The 22441-nt window shown below is 43.8% G+C and overlaps 1 protein-coding gene across 1 annotated transcript in view; it reads right to left on the reverse strand.

Annotated features, from left to right (window-relative positions):
• wwox (WW domain containing oxidoreductase) overlaps positions 1–22441 on the reverse strand; it is a 306800-nt gene that overhangs the window by 205833 nt on the left and 78526 nt on the right. Inside the window, exon 7 of the mRNA XM_080736119.1 lies at positions 7520–7705. Within this exon, the coding sequence (XP_080592245.1) occupies positions 7520–7705 (186 nt within the window). The remainder of the gene's footprint in view (positions 1–7519; positions 7706–22441) is intronic.

Genomic DNA, 22441 nt, shown 5'->3' on the forward strand with positions numbered 1-22441 from the left:
GTGACTTTGTGTGCATGTCCATGTGTTTTTCCAAGTGTTTTTCCATTGCATCAAATACTGATGTCGTATCGTATGTCCCTATCCTGTGACGTCATGTGGGTTTATCATCATCATCATCATCATCATCATCATCATCAACAACATCATCATCATCATCAGCAGCAGCACCGCTCACTTCACACAGGTGAGATTTTTATTTAAATAGGGCTGCATGCTAGACTGTTTTTCCCACGAGATTGGACTGATGATCTTATATCTAACACCGTCTTCAGCATCAGTCCTAAAATGGCACAAGAAGATGAACGGCAAAACTTCGCGGGAAAATACATATTGGTCAATGAATATTGTAGCCCCCCCCCCTCCCCCCTTCTCTCCATAACAGGAGGGAGTTGTGCCACACAGATCTATCAGAGATGATTTCATAAAGGATATCATCTCCTCTGGTGTGTCTGAGGCCTGGTGCTGTAGGGGGGGGGGGGGGGGGGGGTGTACAGGGCCAATTCCACAGTAAGCCCTGTGTGGGGAAGTGATAAAATGTCCAGCCATTACACCCTGTCTGTCTGTCCATCTCTCTCTGCTCCCCTCCGTGTCCCCTGTAGGTCAGTGCTTTAGCACAGGACAAGCAGCTTAGGGAAAATAATATGCTGGCAGGTCAGGGGTCAGCCGCTGCTTTGTGAGGGGAGGCTAAGTGAAAAAATAAAAAATCGTGGGGAAATTGGGAAAGAGAAACGAAGATGACGCACAAACAAAAAAGGGTAGCAACTTCAACGGATGTAATATAGGTCTGGAATGAGGTGGACAGAATGGAAGATGTGATGCCAGATATATTGTCTATTTAAGAAGAAGAAAAATATCCCCCCTCCCTCTATTCTGTGTTGGTGTGTAACTGACTCCCTCTGGTCCTGCCTAAGCCTGTCTTTGAGGGGTTTAGGGCCGCAGGTGATTACAGGGACGAGACGGGAGAATGGAAGATGGAGAGAGAGAGAGGGCGACTGGGAGAGAAGGACAGGAAAACGAGGGGTAGAAAGTAGGGAGTAGGAAAGGGCTAAGTGCCATCCCTGGTCCAAGCTCTGCATTTGGATCTGGAGCCTGACGGCAATGGCATCAGGGCCGGTGATACCAACAGGCTCAATAATCTAGTACAGGGCTCTTCAACGTATTCAGGCCAAGGACTCCTTAGTTGAGAGAGAGACGAAGCAGGGACACCCACAACCTTTTCATAGATTCCATATAGTTTCATCGTTTGACAGCACTATCATCAGTGTAGTTTGGGTTCATGTCAATTTGTGTTCTCAGATATGTAACCACTTGAACCGTCAATACTTAATAAACTTGACCTTTCACTCTGTACTTAGTCTGCTCTTTTTCCCCTCTACACCAGAGCTCTTTGCCGAAAAATACGCCTCACAGCTCACAACGCTGCGAGGCGTTGTGAGTAACAGTAGAAGGATGTGTCAACATCCTTCTACTGTAACTGTTCTTTTTATTGAATATCATTTAAGTAATCAGTAACTAACAACAAACAAAGCAAATAAATAAGCTACACTGTGGAATAGGAAATAACAGGAGAGAACAGTTGGCCAACTTGGCCATTATGTTATGAATATAAAATATTTAAGGAATAAAATGTAATAACATTTCAAAATGTACCAGAATTCTAAATATTTCATAGGCTTTAATTGAGTGCATTTTAAATAGAACATACATCGCCTGCCCTACACCCTGTCATACAACATACACAACTGTCACCACTGGGTCCCTTGCTCTCTCTCTCTTCTCTCTCTCTCCTTGGCCTGAAAATTGCTTTTCGAGGATTTCGGATTTCCAAAACGCAGCAAAAGAACGCAGTGCAGTGTGCAACCAGCTTAAGACAGTGGTTCTTAACCTTTTCAGGCCGCGACCCCCAAAATAATCACACTTGAACGGGGCCACCCTCGTTCGCGCCCCCCCACTTGGAAAAATCCAACTGAAGCGACCTTCGCTTCACCCCCACTGCACCCATCGCGTCCTGACTGCCAATCAGCGATGATTTTGTCCGGAGACACGGACATGATTTTGATGTTTGGAGTTGGGACTCCCTTTTTTCCGGGTGTTTCGCCTTGATTTCAAGACATGATTTTTGAGCGGTGGTAAACCACTCCATAGAGTGGCTGTGCGTGTGTCTGTAGCCACTTTTCCTCAACGTTTTGCCATAGCAATGTGTTTTCCTCAGCGTTTTGCCATAGCAATATGTGTGTGTGTAGCCATATTACATCACCAATTACATCCTAGACCTATCTGTAGCCACTTTTCCTCAGCGTTTTGCCATTTCCTCAGCGTTTTGCCATAGCAATATGTGTGTGTGTGTGTGTGTAGCCATATTACATCACCAATTACATCCTAGACCCATCTGTAGCCACTTTTCCTCAGCGTTTTGCCATAGCAATGTGTTTTCCTCAGCGTTTTGCCATAGCAATATGTTTGTGTGTGTAGCCATATTACATCACCAATTACGTTATGCAAGCACGACCACCGCTCACTTCACATTGGGTGTGATTTTTATTTACCAAAGCAGACCTTCACGACCAAAGTGAAACGACGCGACTAGACGCGACTAAATAGCTTCAGGTTTGGACGCACCTTGATACAGCAGGAGCATCCGAAAGTTCCTGCCCACTACAGTGGAGAGCGGGCTTCCATTCCATGGTCTACTCCCACAACGCTACAATGGGTGCTGCATAACTGGGTGGAGCATGCATTCCCCCCATCAATCAATCATACATAGTCAATACTCGCCTTGTGGTTTCTTCTGATCTGACACCCTCCCCCGACCACATTTCTGCTCTCATGTGTCCTACGACGGTACACTACGAGCACCACAAGTGCTGTGACCCGGTGAATATGAGCCTCACCATGCCCGACCCCCAAGCTCCTGTTCTCTCATGCATGGCAGCCCGTATAACATAACTCAACGGAGGCCCCTTGTAATATCGCCCGGCCGGTTTGATCTGCTAGAACAACTCTGCCTATCAGGGACGTGCTGGGCCCCTGATTCAGCCTGGGAAAAAGAGTTGTAGAGGCCCTCATCGCACGCAATAGAGAGAGATCTCTCTCTATAGCGCTGCTGCTACTCAAAGATTTGCCATTTCAGATCATGACAAGTGACAAGCCAGTGGGCCAAATTACATGAGTTATATTTCGCCATTGTCGGGTGGAAACCTTGTACGTCCAAAACCATTTTAAAAATTAATGATGATTTAAACAGCTGTTTTCACTACTTTTGTGCGACAGCCTTGTATGAAGAAGCAGGGCTTTGATACAAGGTTTTCTGCCCGACAGTGACGATTTACTTTGTTGGCCGCCCAGCCCCCAAAACGGAACGAAGGCTGACATTTTATTTTTATTTTGTTCCTAATGGCCGGCCTGGACCGGCCGGGAATGAACCGGCCGTTCGGGAGTTGGACCGCTTTTCCCAATGGCCAGCACGTCCCTGCTGCCTATGTCCCCCCCCCCCCCCCCCACCGTCTCAGGTCACTCTGCTCGGCTACCGATCAATCACTCCGATCGGCTGTCTGGCTGTCTGAAGCAGGGATCAATGTCTTCCGTGCACACACCCGCTCTCCACCTCTCATGCACATGACCCACGGCCCATGCAGGGGCTAGTAGGCAGGAATACGGACCCACTGTAAAAGGCTTTGCGCCTGTCTGCCTGTACGACAAGCAAAAACAGAAGCCAGCCGGCAAAAGGGTATACGGCGTAAGAGACAGCTCATAGAGAGAGAGAGAGAGAGAGAGAGATATCGCAGAACGGGAAAGAAGGAGGGGACGGATGGACGATTCTTGGGGGGGGAGGTGGCCAGAGAGAAAAGAGACGATAGTTGATGAAAGAAATTTTTTTTGGGTTGATAAGTCCATCCATCATGTGGATGATAGGTTTTAATGCGCGCTGACAGCTTATGGTAGGAAATGAGTTTTTGGTGAGTGAGGCTGTCATGTTTGACAACATGCAGTAAGTCTGATCTATCAGTCCGCAGAGGGAAAACTAGCAAACGTAGCTCCTGTCACTGCATGACTGGAGCTGTATGGTTACTCTACAAAAAAACTAAGTTAGGGCAGTTTCTGGAGTAGCAGTACTTACATCGCACCACCATTCACTTACGCTTTATTTTGAAAGGCCCCGGAAGCCACGTGTGCGTGCATGTTGTGGAAATTGCCGATCTATAATGGCGGGCGAGTATGTTTACATTCAAAGCGGTTCTCTGCCTTTTCGGCGTTTCTGGCCCTAGATTCTGAGATCTGAGAGCAGTTGTTTGCATCAGCATAGAACCAGAGCCTATGGAGAATATTATAATATCCGTTTTGCTCCCGGCCGCATTGCGTCATGGGATATGTAGTGTTTTCGCTCACCAGCGGCCAGAGCGGGAGGTGTTTACCATGGTAACCTGCTAACACGGCCACAGCCGTGTTTCTGGCAGGGTTAAAGTCTATAGGACAGGGATTCTGATTCATAAATGGCCGAAGGTTGGGGGAATGCAGGTTAAACCAGAATATTGTCAAGTAGTTGAATTGTAACCTACTGTAAGGTGCTTTAGATATAGAAGCTTGCGGTAAACAATATATTGTGCTGTTTTAGAATCTGGATGTCCCTGCTATCTCAGTGGCCTAGAACACATGAGCGGACTGACAGATATAGAGATCTCCATATATGGGCATAAAGGGACAAGGATGGACAGATACAGAGATCTCCATATATGAAGGTCAAACTAAATGTAATGCCAACTCCTACAATTCCAAGTGCTTGTACAGGGTGGGAGGTCCTCCGAACAAATATGATTATTTTGGGGGTCACACACTGAAAAGGTTGAGAACCAATCACTGTCTTAGACAAGGAAGAGGATATTAGGTTATTAGAGCAGGGGTCTTCAACAGGGGGTCCGGGACCCCTAGGGCCCCTAGGATCCCCCCCTAGGCTAGGGGGTCCTTAGAGTTACTACAGGGGGGCCGCCAAATCCTTGTGTGATAGGATCATTCTTTAAAATTAACAACTTGAACACTCGCATCCCTATTCCAAGGAGAACTTTAGCCAAAAATAGCAGATCTACAAGCTCTCAACGCCTTGCGCTGCGTTGAGAGCTTGTAGAACGGCTATTTTTGGCAAATAGGTTTGGTATAGAAGTAAAAATCGCACCCGTGCGAAGTGAGCGGTGCAAAAATATTTAGGGAGTATGATATATTGTGGACTTTGATTTTCAAGCCTTTCCTTTAAATAACTAGACCAGGTCAACCTGGTTGTGCCAGACCCCCTGTCTGTCATCATCATTTATGACATCATGCCTTTTGTAGGCATGTCATCATCATGTCATCATCATATATACCCTTTATATAGAAAACCCGGACAGACAGACCGACATTTGCTTATGTAGGCCTACCCATTTCATGGGTCTGGCAATCATAAATGCTTTTCCCTTTTAAATTGAAGATACTAAATAATATCTTTATTATTACACAAATTACATATAAATATGGTTAATATGTGTGTGTGTATGTGTGTGTGTGTGTGTGTGTGTGTGTGTGTGTGTGTGTGTGTGTGTGTGTGTGTGTGTGTGTGTGTGTGTGTGTGTGTGTGTGTGTGTGTGTGTGGCGGCCATGATCAATCAATAGCTAGCTGTTCTAACAATAAATTAGCCAATTTCAACACTAGCAGTTTAGTATTCACAATCACCAAGTCAGCATTTATCAGCATCGACAAGTTAGCATTCACAATCACTAGGTTAACATTCACAATATACATCATCAATATAAACCAATTCTATTCAATCATGTACATGATGTCATGTCTACATCACAATAGATGGTATATAGTACTTTGACTGACAGCGTTCTTTTAGTTTTTCCAGGAAGTCCGGACTAGACTTTTTGCACATCGCTCCAATTAACTGTAGAAGGAACGAGGCATCTAGCTCTTTATATCTGTGGTAGTTACTGGGAGAGGAAACCAAAGGACAAGGTGACCATGGTGGAGCCTTGGAGCAGAGGGGAAGCGTGTGGATACTTATCTTTTCCAAAATAAGTAGAGCTACAGAGAGTCGATCTCCAGAGAGGCGAGAAGAGACCAGAAGATGAATATTTTAGTTGTTCAAAGTCTGTTCATTTGTATTTTAAACTTGTATTAGCTGCCTGTCATTTATAACCTGTGAAATTATCCACAGTCTGTCTATTTTTATTTTATTTTATTGCTTATCAGTGATATTCATCTAATACAATTTTGAAATTCAAATTCAATGGCCTAAAGGGTGAACCAATCGGGTGCCTCCGTGTCTATGACATCGTTTTCTATGATGTATTTTCTCCGGCCTAAACGCGTTCTAAATCAGGGTGAACCAATCGGGTGCCTCTGTGACTATGACATCATGGACAAAGCAACAGAATCGAAGTGTTTCATTGGTCTAGCTAACTCATGTCAGCATCATTAGTGACATCATATTTTTTTTCAAAAGCTGTTTATTTGTATTTTAAACTTGTATTAGTTGCCTATCATTCATAACCTGTGAAATTATCCACAGTCTGTCTAAAAGTGTGGTTGTTTTCTCTGCTTATGGGTGATATTCATTTAATACAATTTTGAAATTCAAATTCATTGGTCTGTTCAGTTTGGTCAATTCATAATCAAGTAAGCATTTGATTGGACACCAGGTTTATTTTCTCTGGCCTAAAGGGTGAACCTATCGGGTGCCTCTGTGCCTATGACAATTTTTTATGACGTATTTTCTGCGGCCTAAACGCGTTCTAAATCAGGGTGAACCAATCGGATGCCTCTGTGCCTATGACATCATGGACAAATCAACAGAATCGAAGTGTTTCATTGGTCTGCCTAACTCATGTCATCATCATTAGTGACATCATAACATGGTAAAAAAGCGGTCCATAGGAGCGGTTTGCACCGCTCAAAAAAAATCAAACCTCGGTTCGAAGTGAAGCGGTGAATTTTCATTCTATGTGTTCTAGAGCTATGAAATCTGTGTTCTAGATCTATACTTTCTATGTGCTTTAGTTCTATATTTTTATGAATTCTGAATGAATGAATGATTTTGTCTGGAGGGCCAAATTGTCATGTGAAGCTTGACCAATCCTCAATTCTGCATGCACGGGACATGTACAGGACATGTTCGGGACAGACAAAGCCACTCCTTGAGAATCTATGGGAATCCTCAATAAAAATGTATGGGACATGTACGGGACAGACAACACTAACCAATCACAGCGCAGGGATGCACAGGACAGGTACGGGACACACAAAGCCACTCCTTGGAAGCGGCTTTCACCGCTTCAAGATGAGCAGACCAAGTACAGAGTGAAAGGTCAAGTTTACAAAATATCGATGATTTAAGTGGTTAAATGCCTGAGAATACACATTAACATGAATCCAACATAGACTGACGACAGTGCTGTCAAACAAGTCGAAGAAAATCTGCATAACACATTCATACAATAGGGGGTCCTCAAGACCCCTGTATTAGAGTTTAGCGGTGCAGCTGTGTACCTGTGGGACTCTGAAGACACCACCACCACGCGGGCGGGGGCAGAGCGACGGAGGACGTCCTGCAGGCAGCGGACCAGCAGGAAGTGTCCCAGGTGACAGACCTGGAAGGTGGACTCCAGGTTGTCCTCCGTCAGGCGCCAGGGCGCGGTGCACACGGCAGCGTTACACACCATGATGTGCAGGGGCCTGCGTGGAGAGAGACACAACATCAAACACAAGTCATCACTAGGGTATTTCATATCACGATTATTGTGACCAATAATTCACGATATTATCGCGATAATCAAAATCCATTATCCTGGGGCGGAACATTTGCCAAAAAAATAGCCGATCTACAAGCTCACAACGCGCCGCTACGCTTGTAAATCAGCTATTTTTGGGCAAAGACATTTGATAGAGAGTGAAAAAAAGACTGTATATCAAGTACATATATTATAAATACGTTTTACCGATAGAGGGTTTAAATGTTACCGGATCAGCACCTCAGCAAATAAAAGGTGTTGATCCCAGTGCATGAAGGAGGACGATATCACAATGAATTAAATCTCCGCAATACGATTATTGCGAGTGTTTATCATGATAAACGGTAATATCGCTTATCGCCCAATCCCTAGTCATTACAACAGAGGGGAGGTACACTAGAAAAAGGGGAAAAACATTTGGATTAGGGTCTAGGACATCAAACATCTATGATGTCAGACGTCAGTCATCTCCATATTTGGGAAAATATGGCCACATTTAGTGGTCCTGGTCTGTGCTTTTGGTCAATGGGATCAAAGTTGATCCTATTCCAAAGCACCAGCGCTCGCCCAGCACCCAGGCAGATGCGTGCACGCGCCCATGTGCGCATGTTCATGGGCACATGCCCTTTAGGGCGAGGTCGCTTCTCGCCCTTAGGGTGTCTTAATGGTTTTAATGTTTTTCTTTTCTCTCTCTTTTTCGATTAAGGTTTTGGATTCAGTTCCGCGATATAAAGCTCAGTTTTAAACCACTTTGGTCATTAGGTTGCTGTAACCAAACATCCCCTCTTCCATTTGACCGCGACCATTTTAGACCAAACGAGGGAGGAGGATGACGATGATGATGCTGACCAGACAATGAAAGTAGCTGATCTATGTGGAGCAGGTAACTGGAGATACTGGACACGGCTGGGCAGAGGCCAAGAGAAACAACACACTGAACGCCCTAAACCCTGGTTCTAACTCAGTACAAAGGCGATGAGGGGAGGCCGGCGAGAGAAGACTGCACCTTTTGTGAAATGCATAAGTACTAGACGCATAACACTGATATCTGTGGTAACTGACATCGTTCAGACGCCATAAGACATGTGTTTTACACACAGACAGACGGCACTCCCATTTTCATGGCCAACATCTTAGTGGGTGTTCGCTGCGATCATGCCGGTGAGCAGAGAATCCAGGGATTGGTCAGGGCAGCGAGATAGAGAGAAAAAGAAAGAGAGAGAGAGAGAGAGTGAGAGAGAGAGAGAGAGAGGGGTCCTTGTCGGTGACAGCGTCGCTCCAGCGAGCTCGAAACCACGGTAACACAGGCGAAGAATCCAAACACACCCCACCAATTTTTAATTTCTTCCATTAGAATTAATTATGAGGCCGAAGGCAATTTGTGTACCCTGTGTTTAAGACTGCCTACTGGATTAATTAAAAACTGGATGCTGGAAAATTAATGTGTGAATTGTTATGCCGTGCTATAATGAGCCATCCCATGCTATTACAGAGGAGTGTACTGTACGATCACCTTCAGGCCTCCTAACACACAGGGTTCATTAAAGAGCACAAAAGCAAGTCGCAAGTCAACTCGCAGAGACTGTGGAGTTGCCGACCTCAGCACATTATCAATGGAACACACTGTACCAGTCAAATATTCAAATTTACCACCCGCCCACAGCTCAAACCCCCCCCCCCCCCCCCCCCCCCTCACTTTTTTTTTTGAAAAAAATACTACTATGTTAGATAGTACAGCTAGAAGGCTTCTATGGGTATAATATACAGTATGTCCTATTTGACCTGAGACTATACAAACTCATAAAATAAAAATAAAAGAATCACACCCAGTGTGAAGTGATCGGTGCTTTTAGTGGCCACTGGTCCAGCTGCCCAAATTAATGTCCCTGTGTGTGTGTGTGTGTGTGTGTGTGTGTGTGTGTGTGTGTGTGTGTGTGTGTGTGTGTGTGTGTGTGTGTGTGTGTGAGAGAGAGACAGTTATACCTGCCCTGAAGACAAAGTGCAGTAATAGAGTGATTGTGAGCTTGAAGATTTGCTATTTTCAGTGAATGTTTGCCTACAGTATTTTTAATGGTTAATAACAGACAAAAAAAATGTCTGGTTACATTTTTATTCCAGTGCAGTGGTGTAAAGTAACAAAGTAAATTTACTTAATTACTGTACTTAGGTACAATTTTGAGTTATTTGTACTTTACTTCAGTAATTCCAATTTCTAATACTACATCTCGGATCCAATTATTGTACTTTTTACTTATTTGTCTTTAGTTACTAATTACTTTGCAGATTTTGATTATTATTGCAAAACAAACATTAACAACTGTATATAAGCATCATATTCATTTTGGCCATTTGAAAATAGACAATCTACAAGCTCACAATGTACCGCAATGCGACGCATTGCGAGCTTGTCGAGCTGCTATTTTCTAAAGATGTTTATACGTTTGAAAACTTGAAATAGGATGTTCTGCGAAATTAGTACTTTTACTTTTGGCACTTTACGTTGATTTTGATACCAATACTTTCATACCTTTACGCAAGTATATTTTTAATTCCAGATGTAGAGTATTTCTACATTGCAGTATTGATACTTTATTTAAGTATACATTTGGATAACTTTTTCCTCCACTGGTCCAGTGTCCTCAAAGTGCATGAAGTGCATCAATGTTGTTGTGTTTTCTCCAAAACACCCAAACTCTCCCCTGGCTCGGAGCCAGACCTGCAACCTGGAAACCACTGTATGACTTTGGACCAGTGTGAACTGTGTGGACTCCACTGGCCCAACCCTTGACCTCAAGGTGCTGTTTAAACCCCTTTACATTGATTTCAACTCTGCAACGTGGGGATGTAATATCAAGCGATGTGCCGCTCCGTAACCTCACACTGTCAAATCCTGAGTGTTCGTTACAAATGGAACCGAATGGGTGCATTTGGTTCCATTTGTACACTGCAGCCCCGCAAAGTGAAATTGACACTCTTTGATTTTATTGTGTAATGTTATACTGCAAAGACATAGGTCTGTCCACAAAAAAAGAGGAGAGAGTGAAACACTACTAGAGATGTGCCGATTGATCGGTGAGTGATCGCGATCGGCCGATAATGCCTCGGCATAGCGATCGATATTGGCTTTGCCTCTATCGGCTTTGCCGATCTACAAGCTAGATCAGCTTAATAATATTTATCTGTGGGACTGAATATTACCTCAGCTTCAACTCCTACAATTCCAAGTGTTGAATTAGATAAAGGACCTCAGCCTGCAATCTCCTAATGTTTATACTTAATTATACAATGTCAATGTTTTGTAAGAAGAATCATTAAATATATAGAGTAAATGCTGCTACAGTAACAAAATAAATAGAAGAATTTATGGATTTGATACTGTGATCGGGAACACCGGTATCGGCAGATACCGATTCCAGTTAATCGGTGATCGGTATCGGCCCCCAAAAAAACGCAATCGGAGCATCTATAAAAACACTACCTTCAAAAATTGAGAAATAACAAAAATGTAAACACACACAACCAACTTTTATGTGCCGGGGCCGGTAAGGAGACCCACCCACCCACACACCCACACCCACACAAGCACAGACACACACACACACGCACAGCAGATGGGCCTCCGGTGAGTCTGCTTGTAATGTAAAAGGCCTGTTAATTCAACTGCCCACCAGTTAGCCCCGCTCTCATAAGCGCAGGGCTAATGAATGTCTTTAATAGGCCTATCGCCGCTCGCCACGGCCCCTATCTCCACATTAGGGCCTTGCACGGCCCCGCCGCGCGCTGCGCGCAATCTCAGTGTCGGTTCAAACGAGGGCGTTAACTACCAAACAGGGAGACATCGCTTCATACGTTTACTTTAAATAACCCCCTCCAGGTGAGACCCCTGACCCCTGCCATAATGCGAGGCCAGCGGGAGGAGATTGCCTGTGTGAGCTCGACTCAAAGCATGGTCATTAACACGGCACTTTATTGTCCACTGGGAAACAGGCACTGGCAGGCTTGGGCAGGCACGTAAGCGCGCGCGCGCGCGCGCGCGCGCGCACACACACACACACACACACACACACACACACACACACACACACACACACACACACACACACACACACACACACACACACACACACACACACACACACACACACACAGGTACGTAGTAGGGATGGGAGTGACGATATGATAATTTCATATCACGATTATTGCGACAAAAGAAATCACGATTTACAATATTATGGCGATAATCAAAATCCATTATCCTGGGGCGAAACATTTGCCAAAAAATAGCCAATCTACAATAGCCAATCTACAATAGCCAATCTACAAGCTCACAACGCGTTGCGTTGTGAGCTTGTAGATCGGCTATCTTTTGGCAAAGACATTCGATTGAGAGTGAAAAAAAGACTAACAAGTACGTATATAATAAGTACCTTTTACCAATTCTAGAGGGTATAAGTGGTACCAGATATATGCAGCTCTGCAAATAAAAGGTGAATTGATCCCAGTGCATGACGGAGGACGATATCACGATAAATTAAATCTCCACGATACGATTATCGTGAGTGTTTTTTATCACGATAAACGATAATATCGCTTATCGTCCCATCCCTAGTATGTAGACACCGCTATTGAGGAGGTAGCTCACACAAGGTGGTAGCTCACAATCACTTCTTAGTTCTCCTTTCTTTCTCTCTCTTTATCATACGCTCACCCACGCACGCACGCACGCGCGCACGCACGCACACTCTCATATAGCTGCTCACTTAAAAAGTGGATAAGAGCGGTGGGATCATTTGACCTGGCGTGCCTGGATGTAAACGTAGACAGATTAACTATTAAAAGCAATATGTTTAAAATGATGACAGGATATGACAGGATAAATGTGGCTCTAAAAAATTAAAGAGGAAAAGGGCAGGTAACGTTTTCTCTTTTTTTCTTTTCTTTTTTTTTAATTGCACGTGTTAATTATGGAACGTTACCAGGGGTGTGTGTGTGTGTGTGTGTTCTGTTAGCGACATGCGCCCTCTGTCAATTACGCGCCGGCTGAAATTGCGCCGCATTCAACAATATCAATATCCAGGTAATTTCATTTCATAGGAAGAGGCAATTAAAAGCAGAATGGGGGTCAATGGAACAAAAAAAGAGCAGCGTGAAAGCCACTGACTGAAACACTTAACCCATTTAGGCATAGAATTGTTTAATGCTTTAACTGTTGAAAAATAGCAGATATACAAGCTCACAGCGCGGCTACGAGCTTGTAGATCTGCTATTTTTGAAAAATCGTGAAAATGTGTGCACATTTTTCAATATATATTTTTTAAAGAAGACTTTTGTAACTCAAATCTCTGCTTCTGGGGGGTCACCTGGAACAACACATTTGGAGATGGGGGTCTGCGGCCAAATAAATGTAATTTTGGGGGTCCTTGACATGAAAAAGTTTGAGAACCGCTGATTTAGAGGAAGGATTTAAGAAGTCCGGTCAAAGATCGGGTCAAAGATATTCAAAGACTTGCACACATTTTTCAAAAAATAGCAGATCTAGCACTCGGTGCCGCGCTGCGAGCTTGTAGATCTGCTATTTTTCAATAGTTAAAGCATAAAAGGTGCGTTCCAGGTATTTGAGGGTTAAAAGCACAGAGGTGAGAAACGACGGCAAGAAAGGAAAAAGGACTCTGATTACATTTCAGCTGTCAATGACACGCTGTTGGAGCATTATTGTGTGTGTGCGCATGTTGTGTGTGCGCGCATGCACGCGCACACGCACGACTGTGCACGTGGACATTTATTACGTTCATGTCTATCTGTGTGCACACACTTGTGTGTGTGTGTATTCATGTCTGTGTGTGCGTATACTTATGCATGCACGCGTTTGTGTGTGCCTGCGTAAAACGGCAGAGTGTCACACACATGTATGTGTATGGCCGTGCACGTTGTGCACATATGCAAGTGTTTAGGTGTGTGTGTGTGTGTGTGTGTGTGTGTGTGTGTGTGTGTGTTATGCCTGAAGACATACGTGCAGTAATAGAGTGGTGGTAGAGTCAGACAGCTGCCCAGCGCCATTCACAGCTCACAGCTCCCAGCCTCCACTCTGCTCTGCTCGCCTTCTGATGAGAATTAATGTACTCTGACGTCCCCTGGGACTCCCCCGACCCACCCCCACATCCCCCACCCCCCCCAACAGCACAGCTAATGAAGAAATACAACCTTGCCAAAATACAGAGGTAGAGAGAGAAAGAGAGACAGACAGACAGAGAGAGAGAGAGAGAAAGAGAGACAGAGACAGAGAAAATGTCTGAGAAGAAAAGAGAAACAGAGGTACAAGTCTAGGTTGCAAAGTGTCGCTGTCGGTGGAAAACGCGTAAGTCCAAAACGCTTCCTTTTCAAGAAATGGAAAAAAGAATGTATCCCATTTTGTTATTATTTAGTCAGAAGGAAGACTAAAGCTCTTGTTAATACTTTCCCTTGGTTAAATATGTATAAATCCCACAGACAGACCACCACTTAAAAAAAACAGATCTACAAGCTCTCGATGCATCGCAATGCGATGGTTGTGAGCCTGTAGATCTAGTTGCGACTGTCAGGTCGCAAGTTACTATGAAAACCTCCACCGGCTGTCTGTCAGTCCCTCTGTCCGTCACGTCACGTCACACTTTTGGCCATACTCTTATCTCCGGCACCGTTACCCCTATCCATGGCAAACTTTGCACACACACACTCCTTGGCTGGCAAACCACAACCTCCGCCCCTGATTTCTCACATGCCCCTCTTCTAGCGCCACCATGAGGTTGCTTTTTGCAGACAACATTAATGGACACTGCTCCTACAGATGTTGCCAAAAAATCACACACAGCGGACTTACAGGCCAATGTGTGTATACAGTACATGAGACCTGGCGGTCGCTTATCTCCCGATTAGGGAGTCTTACTGGTAGGTAGTAGCTAGCTACGGTATTTGAGCTACAATTGTGTCCCACTCTGGTACTGTACACGGACGAAGCAGGGCATTCATTCATGAGAAAAATATATAAAAGACAGAAAGGTGGACATCCATGGTTTCTGCCCCAACAGCAACAAGGACGATTAAGAAATCAAAGAGAAGTGAAAGACATTGTGAGAGAAGTGGGGTTAAGCGGCAGGGGCTGTGGGTGACATGCTGGCAGAGCCTGCTGGAAGTGGCGTAGGAGGGACGGCGAGTGCGCATGGAGAGTGATGAGATTAGCGTGCGCGCGCGCGCGAGAGAGAGAGAGAGAGAGAGAGAGAGAGAGAGATGGGGGGAGGAGGACAGAAGGAAGCTATAGAGGTATAAAGTCAGGGAAGCCACCGTGAAGTTTGGCTGTGGCCCAAGACACGTGGGCTGGATGACCATACCCTGCCCCGAGGCTGCCACGGGCAATGACTGCCCTACCTTTCCCCTAGGGCTTCCCCTTGCATCAACACACACACACACACACACACACACACACACACACACACACACACACACACACACACACACACACACACACACACACACACACACACACACACACACACACACACACACACACACACACACACACACACACACACACACAATCCTGCCTAGACCTGTGAGAAAATGAGCAGTAAGGATGACAGAAGAGATGACCCCACACCCCCACCCCCCAAAAAAAGCAACTGCATGACTGGCTAGGAGACACACGCCACAAAAGCTGACCACGGCAAAACGTGCGCTACTCAGTCTGTTGGTCTGAGCAACCCAATGTCATTATGAGTGTGTGTGCGCACATGCACACACACACGAACACTGACACACACGTTTGCTGCTGGGCCCTGCTCCATATGGTGTCCATCAGTGACAGTGTGGATGTCCCGTAAGCGTGGTGTAGATCTAGATCGGCTAATTTCACTATTTGTGTACGACACCATTATACAACAAAGTAAAACACAATACAGTGTCAAGAGGTTCAGACTAATCTATTTAGTCAAATATAACACATCTATTCACATTGTTCCATGTTTAAAATCCCCCCAAAACCTTGCTTCTCGATTATTGGTTGGTCAGTAATTTGTTCTAAATGTCAGATTCAAAAATTATATTTAAGATGAATTGCTCTGCAATGGGTGAGTTCAAGATGACATTCCCCGATTAACTGGGAAATTGGAGTAGAGGCCTGCTGTCATATCTTCTTTTACTTTTATAATACGTACGTTAGGGATGGGACCATAAAAATTTCAAGTCACGATTAACACTTTGACCGCCACGGAGGTCATATGACGTCACGCTTTTACACCCCCCGCGCTGCCACCGGCGTCATATGACGCCGGAATGTCTTTTTTTTAATTAACACAAGATTAGGAGCATATGTATCACTGACGCTTGGATTCAGCCGTCCTGGGCCCTGGAATGACTAAAATCACCATGGTTACCATTGTGTGGCCAATCAGCTTGTGTTACCTTGTGTTACCATGGTGATTTGGTACAAGACCGTCCTCCCCAGGCCTGGGATTGCTGGATGGACGGCAACTTTGGCAAGAAGCAGCAGCCATGTGTTTGGGGGGGGGTTTAGTTTAGTGCTTTACTATACTACTGAGGACTACTTCTACAGCCGTTACATGTGATCTGAAAAGTTTTACTGGATCGTCATGGTTCATCGACCAGGCCACCAGGGACCACCGAGCCGCGGCGTCGCAGCGAAAAGAAGCAGCAGCCATGTGTTTGGGGGGGGGGGTTTAGTTTAGTGCTTTACTATACTACTGAGGACTACTTCTACAGCCGTTACATGTGATCTGAAAAGTTTTACTGGATCGTCATGGTTCATCGACCAGGCCACCAGGGACCACCGAGCCGCGGCGTCGCAGCGAAAAGAACTGCTATATAAAGTAAGTGGTTGTTGCTAGATTGATTGATTGATACATACAGTGGTGTATTGGCGTGTTTGGGGGGTCGCGACGTCGCTCCGAGAGCAAGCATGAGATGAGAGATGATTATGCTCATCTCGGATCACAACAGGTGGTCCGCGCGCGGACCACCGATCGAGCAGGGCGTTTAGCTCAGCGGCGTCAGTTCAGAAAAAGCTAAGTTATGGCAACTTGACTGGTGTCTTTCACGCGCGCGAGGCTCGCGTGCAAGACACCAGTCATGTTACATACCTTTACAACAGGCACGATTACAGTACATTTTATTATATTCCCCCTGTAGCCAAGGTATGGCAGCTGCCATAGCTTGCCATACCCAATTGACGCCTCTTTAGCTTAGCTTGGTGAGAAAGGAGGACAGATGCTCCATTTAGTGCAAAACAAACACATCCCAGCAAAACAACCACTATAAGTCACTCGCAAACGTCGCAGTCTGACCAATCCAGCGAGATGGATTGGTCAGACCTTGTACCAGTTCACTGGTACAAGGTCTACTAAAAGGAGATCATGAGATCCATGAAAAGACTAGGCTTATTTCCATAGTAAACCATTGCAGTATCTCATATAACATTGAATGACAGACGGATAGAACACAGTACTATGCAGTAGATATAGTCAGGAAAAAAGGGGGAAATAAAAAACAGTATAAAAACATACAGTAGGTAAATACAAAGAAGGGATTGATTGATTGATTGATTGATTGAAGACTTTATTAGAAGTTTGCATAGGAAAAGGTACAGTTTCATGACGGTACAGTTCACTGGTACAAGGTCTACTAAAAGGAGAGCCATGAAAATACTAAGCTCATAGTGCCTTGCTGGGCTATGAGCTTGTAGATCGGCTATTAGGCATCATATGTAAATGGCAGATCTACAAGCTCATAGCGCGGTGCCGGGCTATGAGCTTGTAGATCTGCTATTTTGGAAATATATGTACCTGTGTATATAAAATGTATAGCAAATAATTATATATACCTTATGGTAATTATGTTTTTTTTTTTCATAATTACTCTTACTTGCAGTTGCCTGGTCTGGATTCTAACATGGTGAAGTTTGTCGCAGTTGGCTTGACTTTGTCAATACAAACATTTCCATATGAATGTACATCAATTTTTATTTAATTTTATGTATTATGACTTTGAATTGCTCAGGGTAGTTTGACCGTTTTAGTTTGAAGTGACTAAAATGATGATTGCAATGGAACACATCTACAACTATACTGAAGTGAAACAGCAATGTAAAGTTTTTTTTTGTTATCTTTATCAGAGTTTTTATCTTTATTTTTGAGATGTCTGATGTCTAACTGAAGGCTTGAATAAAAAATCCCAGGTCAAAACACAGTGGATTCTACTCTGTCTCTCCTTCATCCTGGGAAGATGAAAAAAGAGCCTCTGTCAGTCTCCTGGCTTCTTCCACTTTCCTGCCTTATAACTAGACCACGGTACAACTTTTTTTAACTTTTTTTTTACAGCATTATGGCCTGCACCCTGTTCTTCATTTAGAGGTACTGTGTGTTCTTGTACCATTTACCAATTTGTTTCTAGGGCTTCTGAAAGTTTTTTTCCTTTGACCTCAATTATCTCAGAAAGTAAATTTCTGATGCTCCTTTTTCATCTGTACAGCTTTCGCTCTCCCTCAGGTTTCTCCACAGCAGAACACCACAGCAGGACGAAATTTTTATGGTGAAAGCTAAGGTTCCGACTCTATATTCTCTGAAATTTTTGTCAATTTTCGTACATCCTACCATTTTCAATTTATTCCGTCAAAAATGAATGGCCGTCTATGGTGGCAAGGGTTTTACCCTTAAAACCCTTAACATTGTGGCAGTCAAAGTGTTAATGTGACAAAAGAAATTGCGATTTACAATATTATTGCGATAATCAAAAATCCATTATCCTGGAGCGGAACGTGCCAAAAAATAGCAGATCTACAAGCTCACAACGTGTCGCACTGGCTATTTTTTGGTAAAGACATTTGATAGATAGTGAAAAAAGACTGTATCAAGTACGCATATTATAAGTAGGGGTGCTGGACGGGTGCTCGTGTTTCTAACATGGTAAGATTCAGAATCGATTCTCATTTTCCAAAAATCGATTTATTTTATGTTTTTTTTTTATTACGTTTTTTTTAATGATTTTATATTAGATATTATGTTGTGTTTTACAAGTTAAAATAATGTGTGCAAGCATGAATAAATCAGACATGTTGTCTTGGATTTACCTTTGTGTGTTTACATTATTGTAATAAGTTAAAAATCACACCCGTGTGAACTGAGCGGTGGTCGTGGAGGCTGCGCAACAGCAAAACAAATATATATATATTGTGTGTGTGTGTGTGTGTGTGTGTGTGTGTGTGTGTGTGTGGGTGGGTGGGTGTCTGGCCTGGCCTGGCCTGAACAACAGCGCCCCTCCCTTAACATGTGTGGTCACAAAAGGTACTACATACAGGCTACATACAGACAGACACGCATACAGACAGACAGACAGACAGACAGACCCACACACACGGCCACGTATAGGAGCGCTGTGACCACCGCTCAAAAAGATAAAACCTTTACAATTATAAAAGCTACGTACATGTACTCTGCTTTCATGCCAGCAGACTGGAGTAGATCCTGACATCCTATGAATTGAATAGAGAATCGTTTTGAATCGAGAATCGGTTTGAATCGAGAATCGGTTTGAATCGAGAATCGTTTTTAAATCGGAAAATAATCGTTTCTGAATTTGAAACGTTTGGATTTGAAAGAATCGAAAAAAACATGAATCGTGACTAGGGATGCAGTATCGGTACTCGTGGTATCGGTACTCGCCCCGATACCGGCCTATTTTGCGGTATCGGTAGGTACTCGTCCGATACTGCTCACAAAGCGCCCGAGTACCCTGTGTGTTCCGCCACTTCGCCTTTCTCTCTCTCTCTTAAAGTATCAAAAGTAAAAATACAAAATGTTTGAGCATAGCAGATCTAGAAGATCATGCACGGTACAGGAATTTCCATGGGCAAAACTTTAAAAAAAAGTGAAATGTGAGGGAGTTGTGCCATGTTCTGGTAAAGCAATGCAATTTAATGTGTTATATACAGCCAGAAAGTGAGGAACATCTGATAAAAAAAAATCTAAAAAATATATTTTTTTTTTAACGTAATTTAAAGACATTTTGTATTATTAATTGTACTCGTATCGGTACTCGGTATCGGCGAGTACTCAAAATGAAGTACTCGTACTTGTACTCGGTCAGCAAAAAAGTGGTATCGGGACATCCCTAATCGTGACCCCAAGAATCGATTCTGAATCGAATCGTGGGATACCCAAAGATTTGCAGCCCTAGTAAAAATGGTTTTGGTGTTGAACACACATTGTTCTTTTTCATTTTCCCAACAAAGTGATTTTTTCAGATAGGAGTACAGTACATCTTTTAGATCATCGTTTCCCAAACAGTGGGTCAATATTTGTGGGTCACAACTAATACCCCTTTATTCATTGTAGTATTCTCAAATGATTTTCAACACATTAAAAAAAGCAAAAAAAAAAAAAAAAAGCAACATTTGTTAAAAACGAAATGGAACTTGTTTCACAAGGTCAAGGAACAAGACAACTATAATTTGTTTTTGTATTATTTATGGTTATTTATTATTTAATTTGAGTTATGGTTTACTTGGGACGCTTTGACAGGCTTGTTTTGTTTCGTTATATCGTAGACAGACAATAAAAATAGCAACATGTTTTGACAAGAAAGTCTTTATCATGTGTTGTTGAAGGAATTATGTTTACTTATTTGAAAAGACCAATCATAAAAGTGTGATTGACTGCCATGAACCAAGTTTCCCAAGATATTCCCAATGGTCCAGGCTGCCAAGACTGAGTTCTACAAGTTCCTTATTTTTGACTCTGGGTGGCGCTGTTCGCTAGCTTATGGGTCACCATTTATTTCCAGGGTAACCGAAATGACGTGCGTGGGCTGTCATTTCTTTGGGTTGCTGTTGGTAGTCATGGTTGCCAGTTCCCACCTGATGTTATGTGGGAGTTCAGACTGCTCCAGACCATGCTGAGTGACTGCTAGCTTACATAAAATCTTCAGGCTAGGATTTAAGTCTAGGATGTACAGGTCAGCAGAAGTGTGGTTCATTTCTTTGTATCCTCCATGGATGATAATACGATCTCCCACCATGCAACAGATCATCCCATACATCTTACACAGGTCTTTCCGCTTGTTCTCAACCTGCTTCCAGGAAAAGGCCTCCAGATTGAATTTCCACAGATCATTGATGTACCAGGTCCTATTATAGGTACAGCCACCAAATAGGTACAGCTCTCCATTGTAGGCAAAGGCTGAATGCAACCAACGTCCATCTGGGAGAAGGTGTCCAGAAGGCTTGTTCAGCCAGCAGTTGGTCTCTGTGTCAAACACTGTGTTGTTGTTGAATTTCATCTGGTGCCCCTGGCCCCCAAATAGAAATATCTTTGACCCGATGATGGTGGCAGAGTGACCTTCTGAATGAGGTGGTGGAGTTCCTCTGGTGTTAAGTAAAGACCAGGCCATTATGCTGGTGTCCAACTTATACATGTCATTAGTACAGCCAGTCAGCTGGGTGCTTCCTCCATACACATACATGACCTTCTCCAGGACACAGGCTGAGTGTGAGCACCTTGCTTCTGGAATAGACCCAGAAATATTGGGTTTCAACCAGCTGTGGGTGTCAACATCAAAGGCATAAAGCACATTGCAGTAAGGATAGCCTCCCCAGATGTAGGCATTTTCTTCTACCAGCACAGCTGTGTGGCCATAGCGCACAGAGGGAACCTCAATAGGACTTTGTCCTCTTCTATTTGTCACTGGGGGCAACTTCCTCCAACGCAAAGACAACGTGTTGAAGATGTGGACTTCAATCTCATCACTGTTCTTCAGGTAGTTGTTGTAACCTCCAAATGAGTACAGCTTGTGTCCGACTACCACAGCTGCATGGTAGCACTCTTTAGGTCCTCCTTTCAGATCTACTGTCCAGTGAAACATTTCACACAGCAGCACCACCATGAAATAGTGCAATTTACAGGATACGTTGTTAAACGACAGCTTAATAAGTTGGAATAGTTGTTGAATGACATTTGGTTTATTGGACACTAGTACATTGATTGTGTTGACAATGCTGTGATGTCATTGCGTGATGACATAGTCATGATGTCATGATTACACCGACACACATTGTGAATGTGAATATTATGCAGTGTTGGAGTGACTTAACACCTGAGGGGGAGCGATCTTTTCGACACCCGACTCTAACCCTAACCCTAACCTTAACCTCCGTGGAGTGAGTCGCTAACCCTCCGGTCGAAATGATGGGCGTTCGCAAAAGCAAGATTTCCCCCAAGTGAGGCAAATTATGTCTTCTAAATCCAGTTTCGGTTTTCTGAAAAATGTATGTTGCTATATGAGTGGCGCTCAAACCAGAAGTATAATTATATATAACAAGTTTTTTGTAATTTGGTCTAGTCATTTTTGCGTAATCCTGCAGACAGACAGACAGATAGGTGACCATCCTGGAAAATCTGTCTTGGCCCTTTGTCAACAGAGGTAACCAGTAAGACGCCGCTGAAACAACAGAGACTGACACAAAATGGGTATTCTTGGGTATATTTTTGCCAGTGTGGTTGCCATGACACAAGTCACACTTGCATAGAAACCAATGGCTTTCCATATTTTCTTTTACAGTCTATGGTCTATATACAGCATGTCTTGCACTGTCATGGGTTGCGGGTTTTGATGGTCATTCTGGACATTTTTGACATCCTCC

Source organism: Nannobrachium achirus (genome assembly GCF_963921795.1).
Source record: "Nannobrachium achirus genome assembly, chromosome: 11".
In the NCBI taxonomy this organism is placed as follows: domain Eukaryota; kingdom Metazoa; phylum Chordata; class Actinopteri; order Myctophiformes; family Myctophidae; genus Nannobrachium; species Nannobrachium achirus.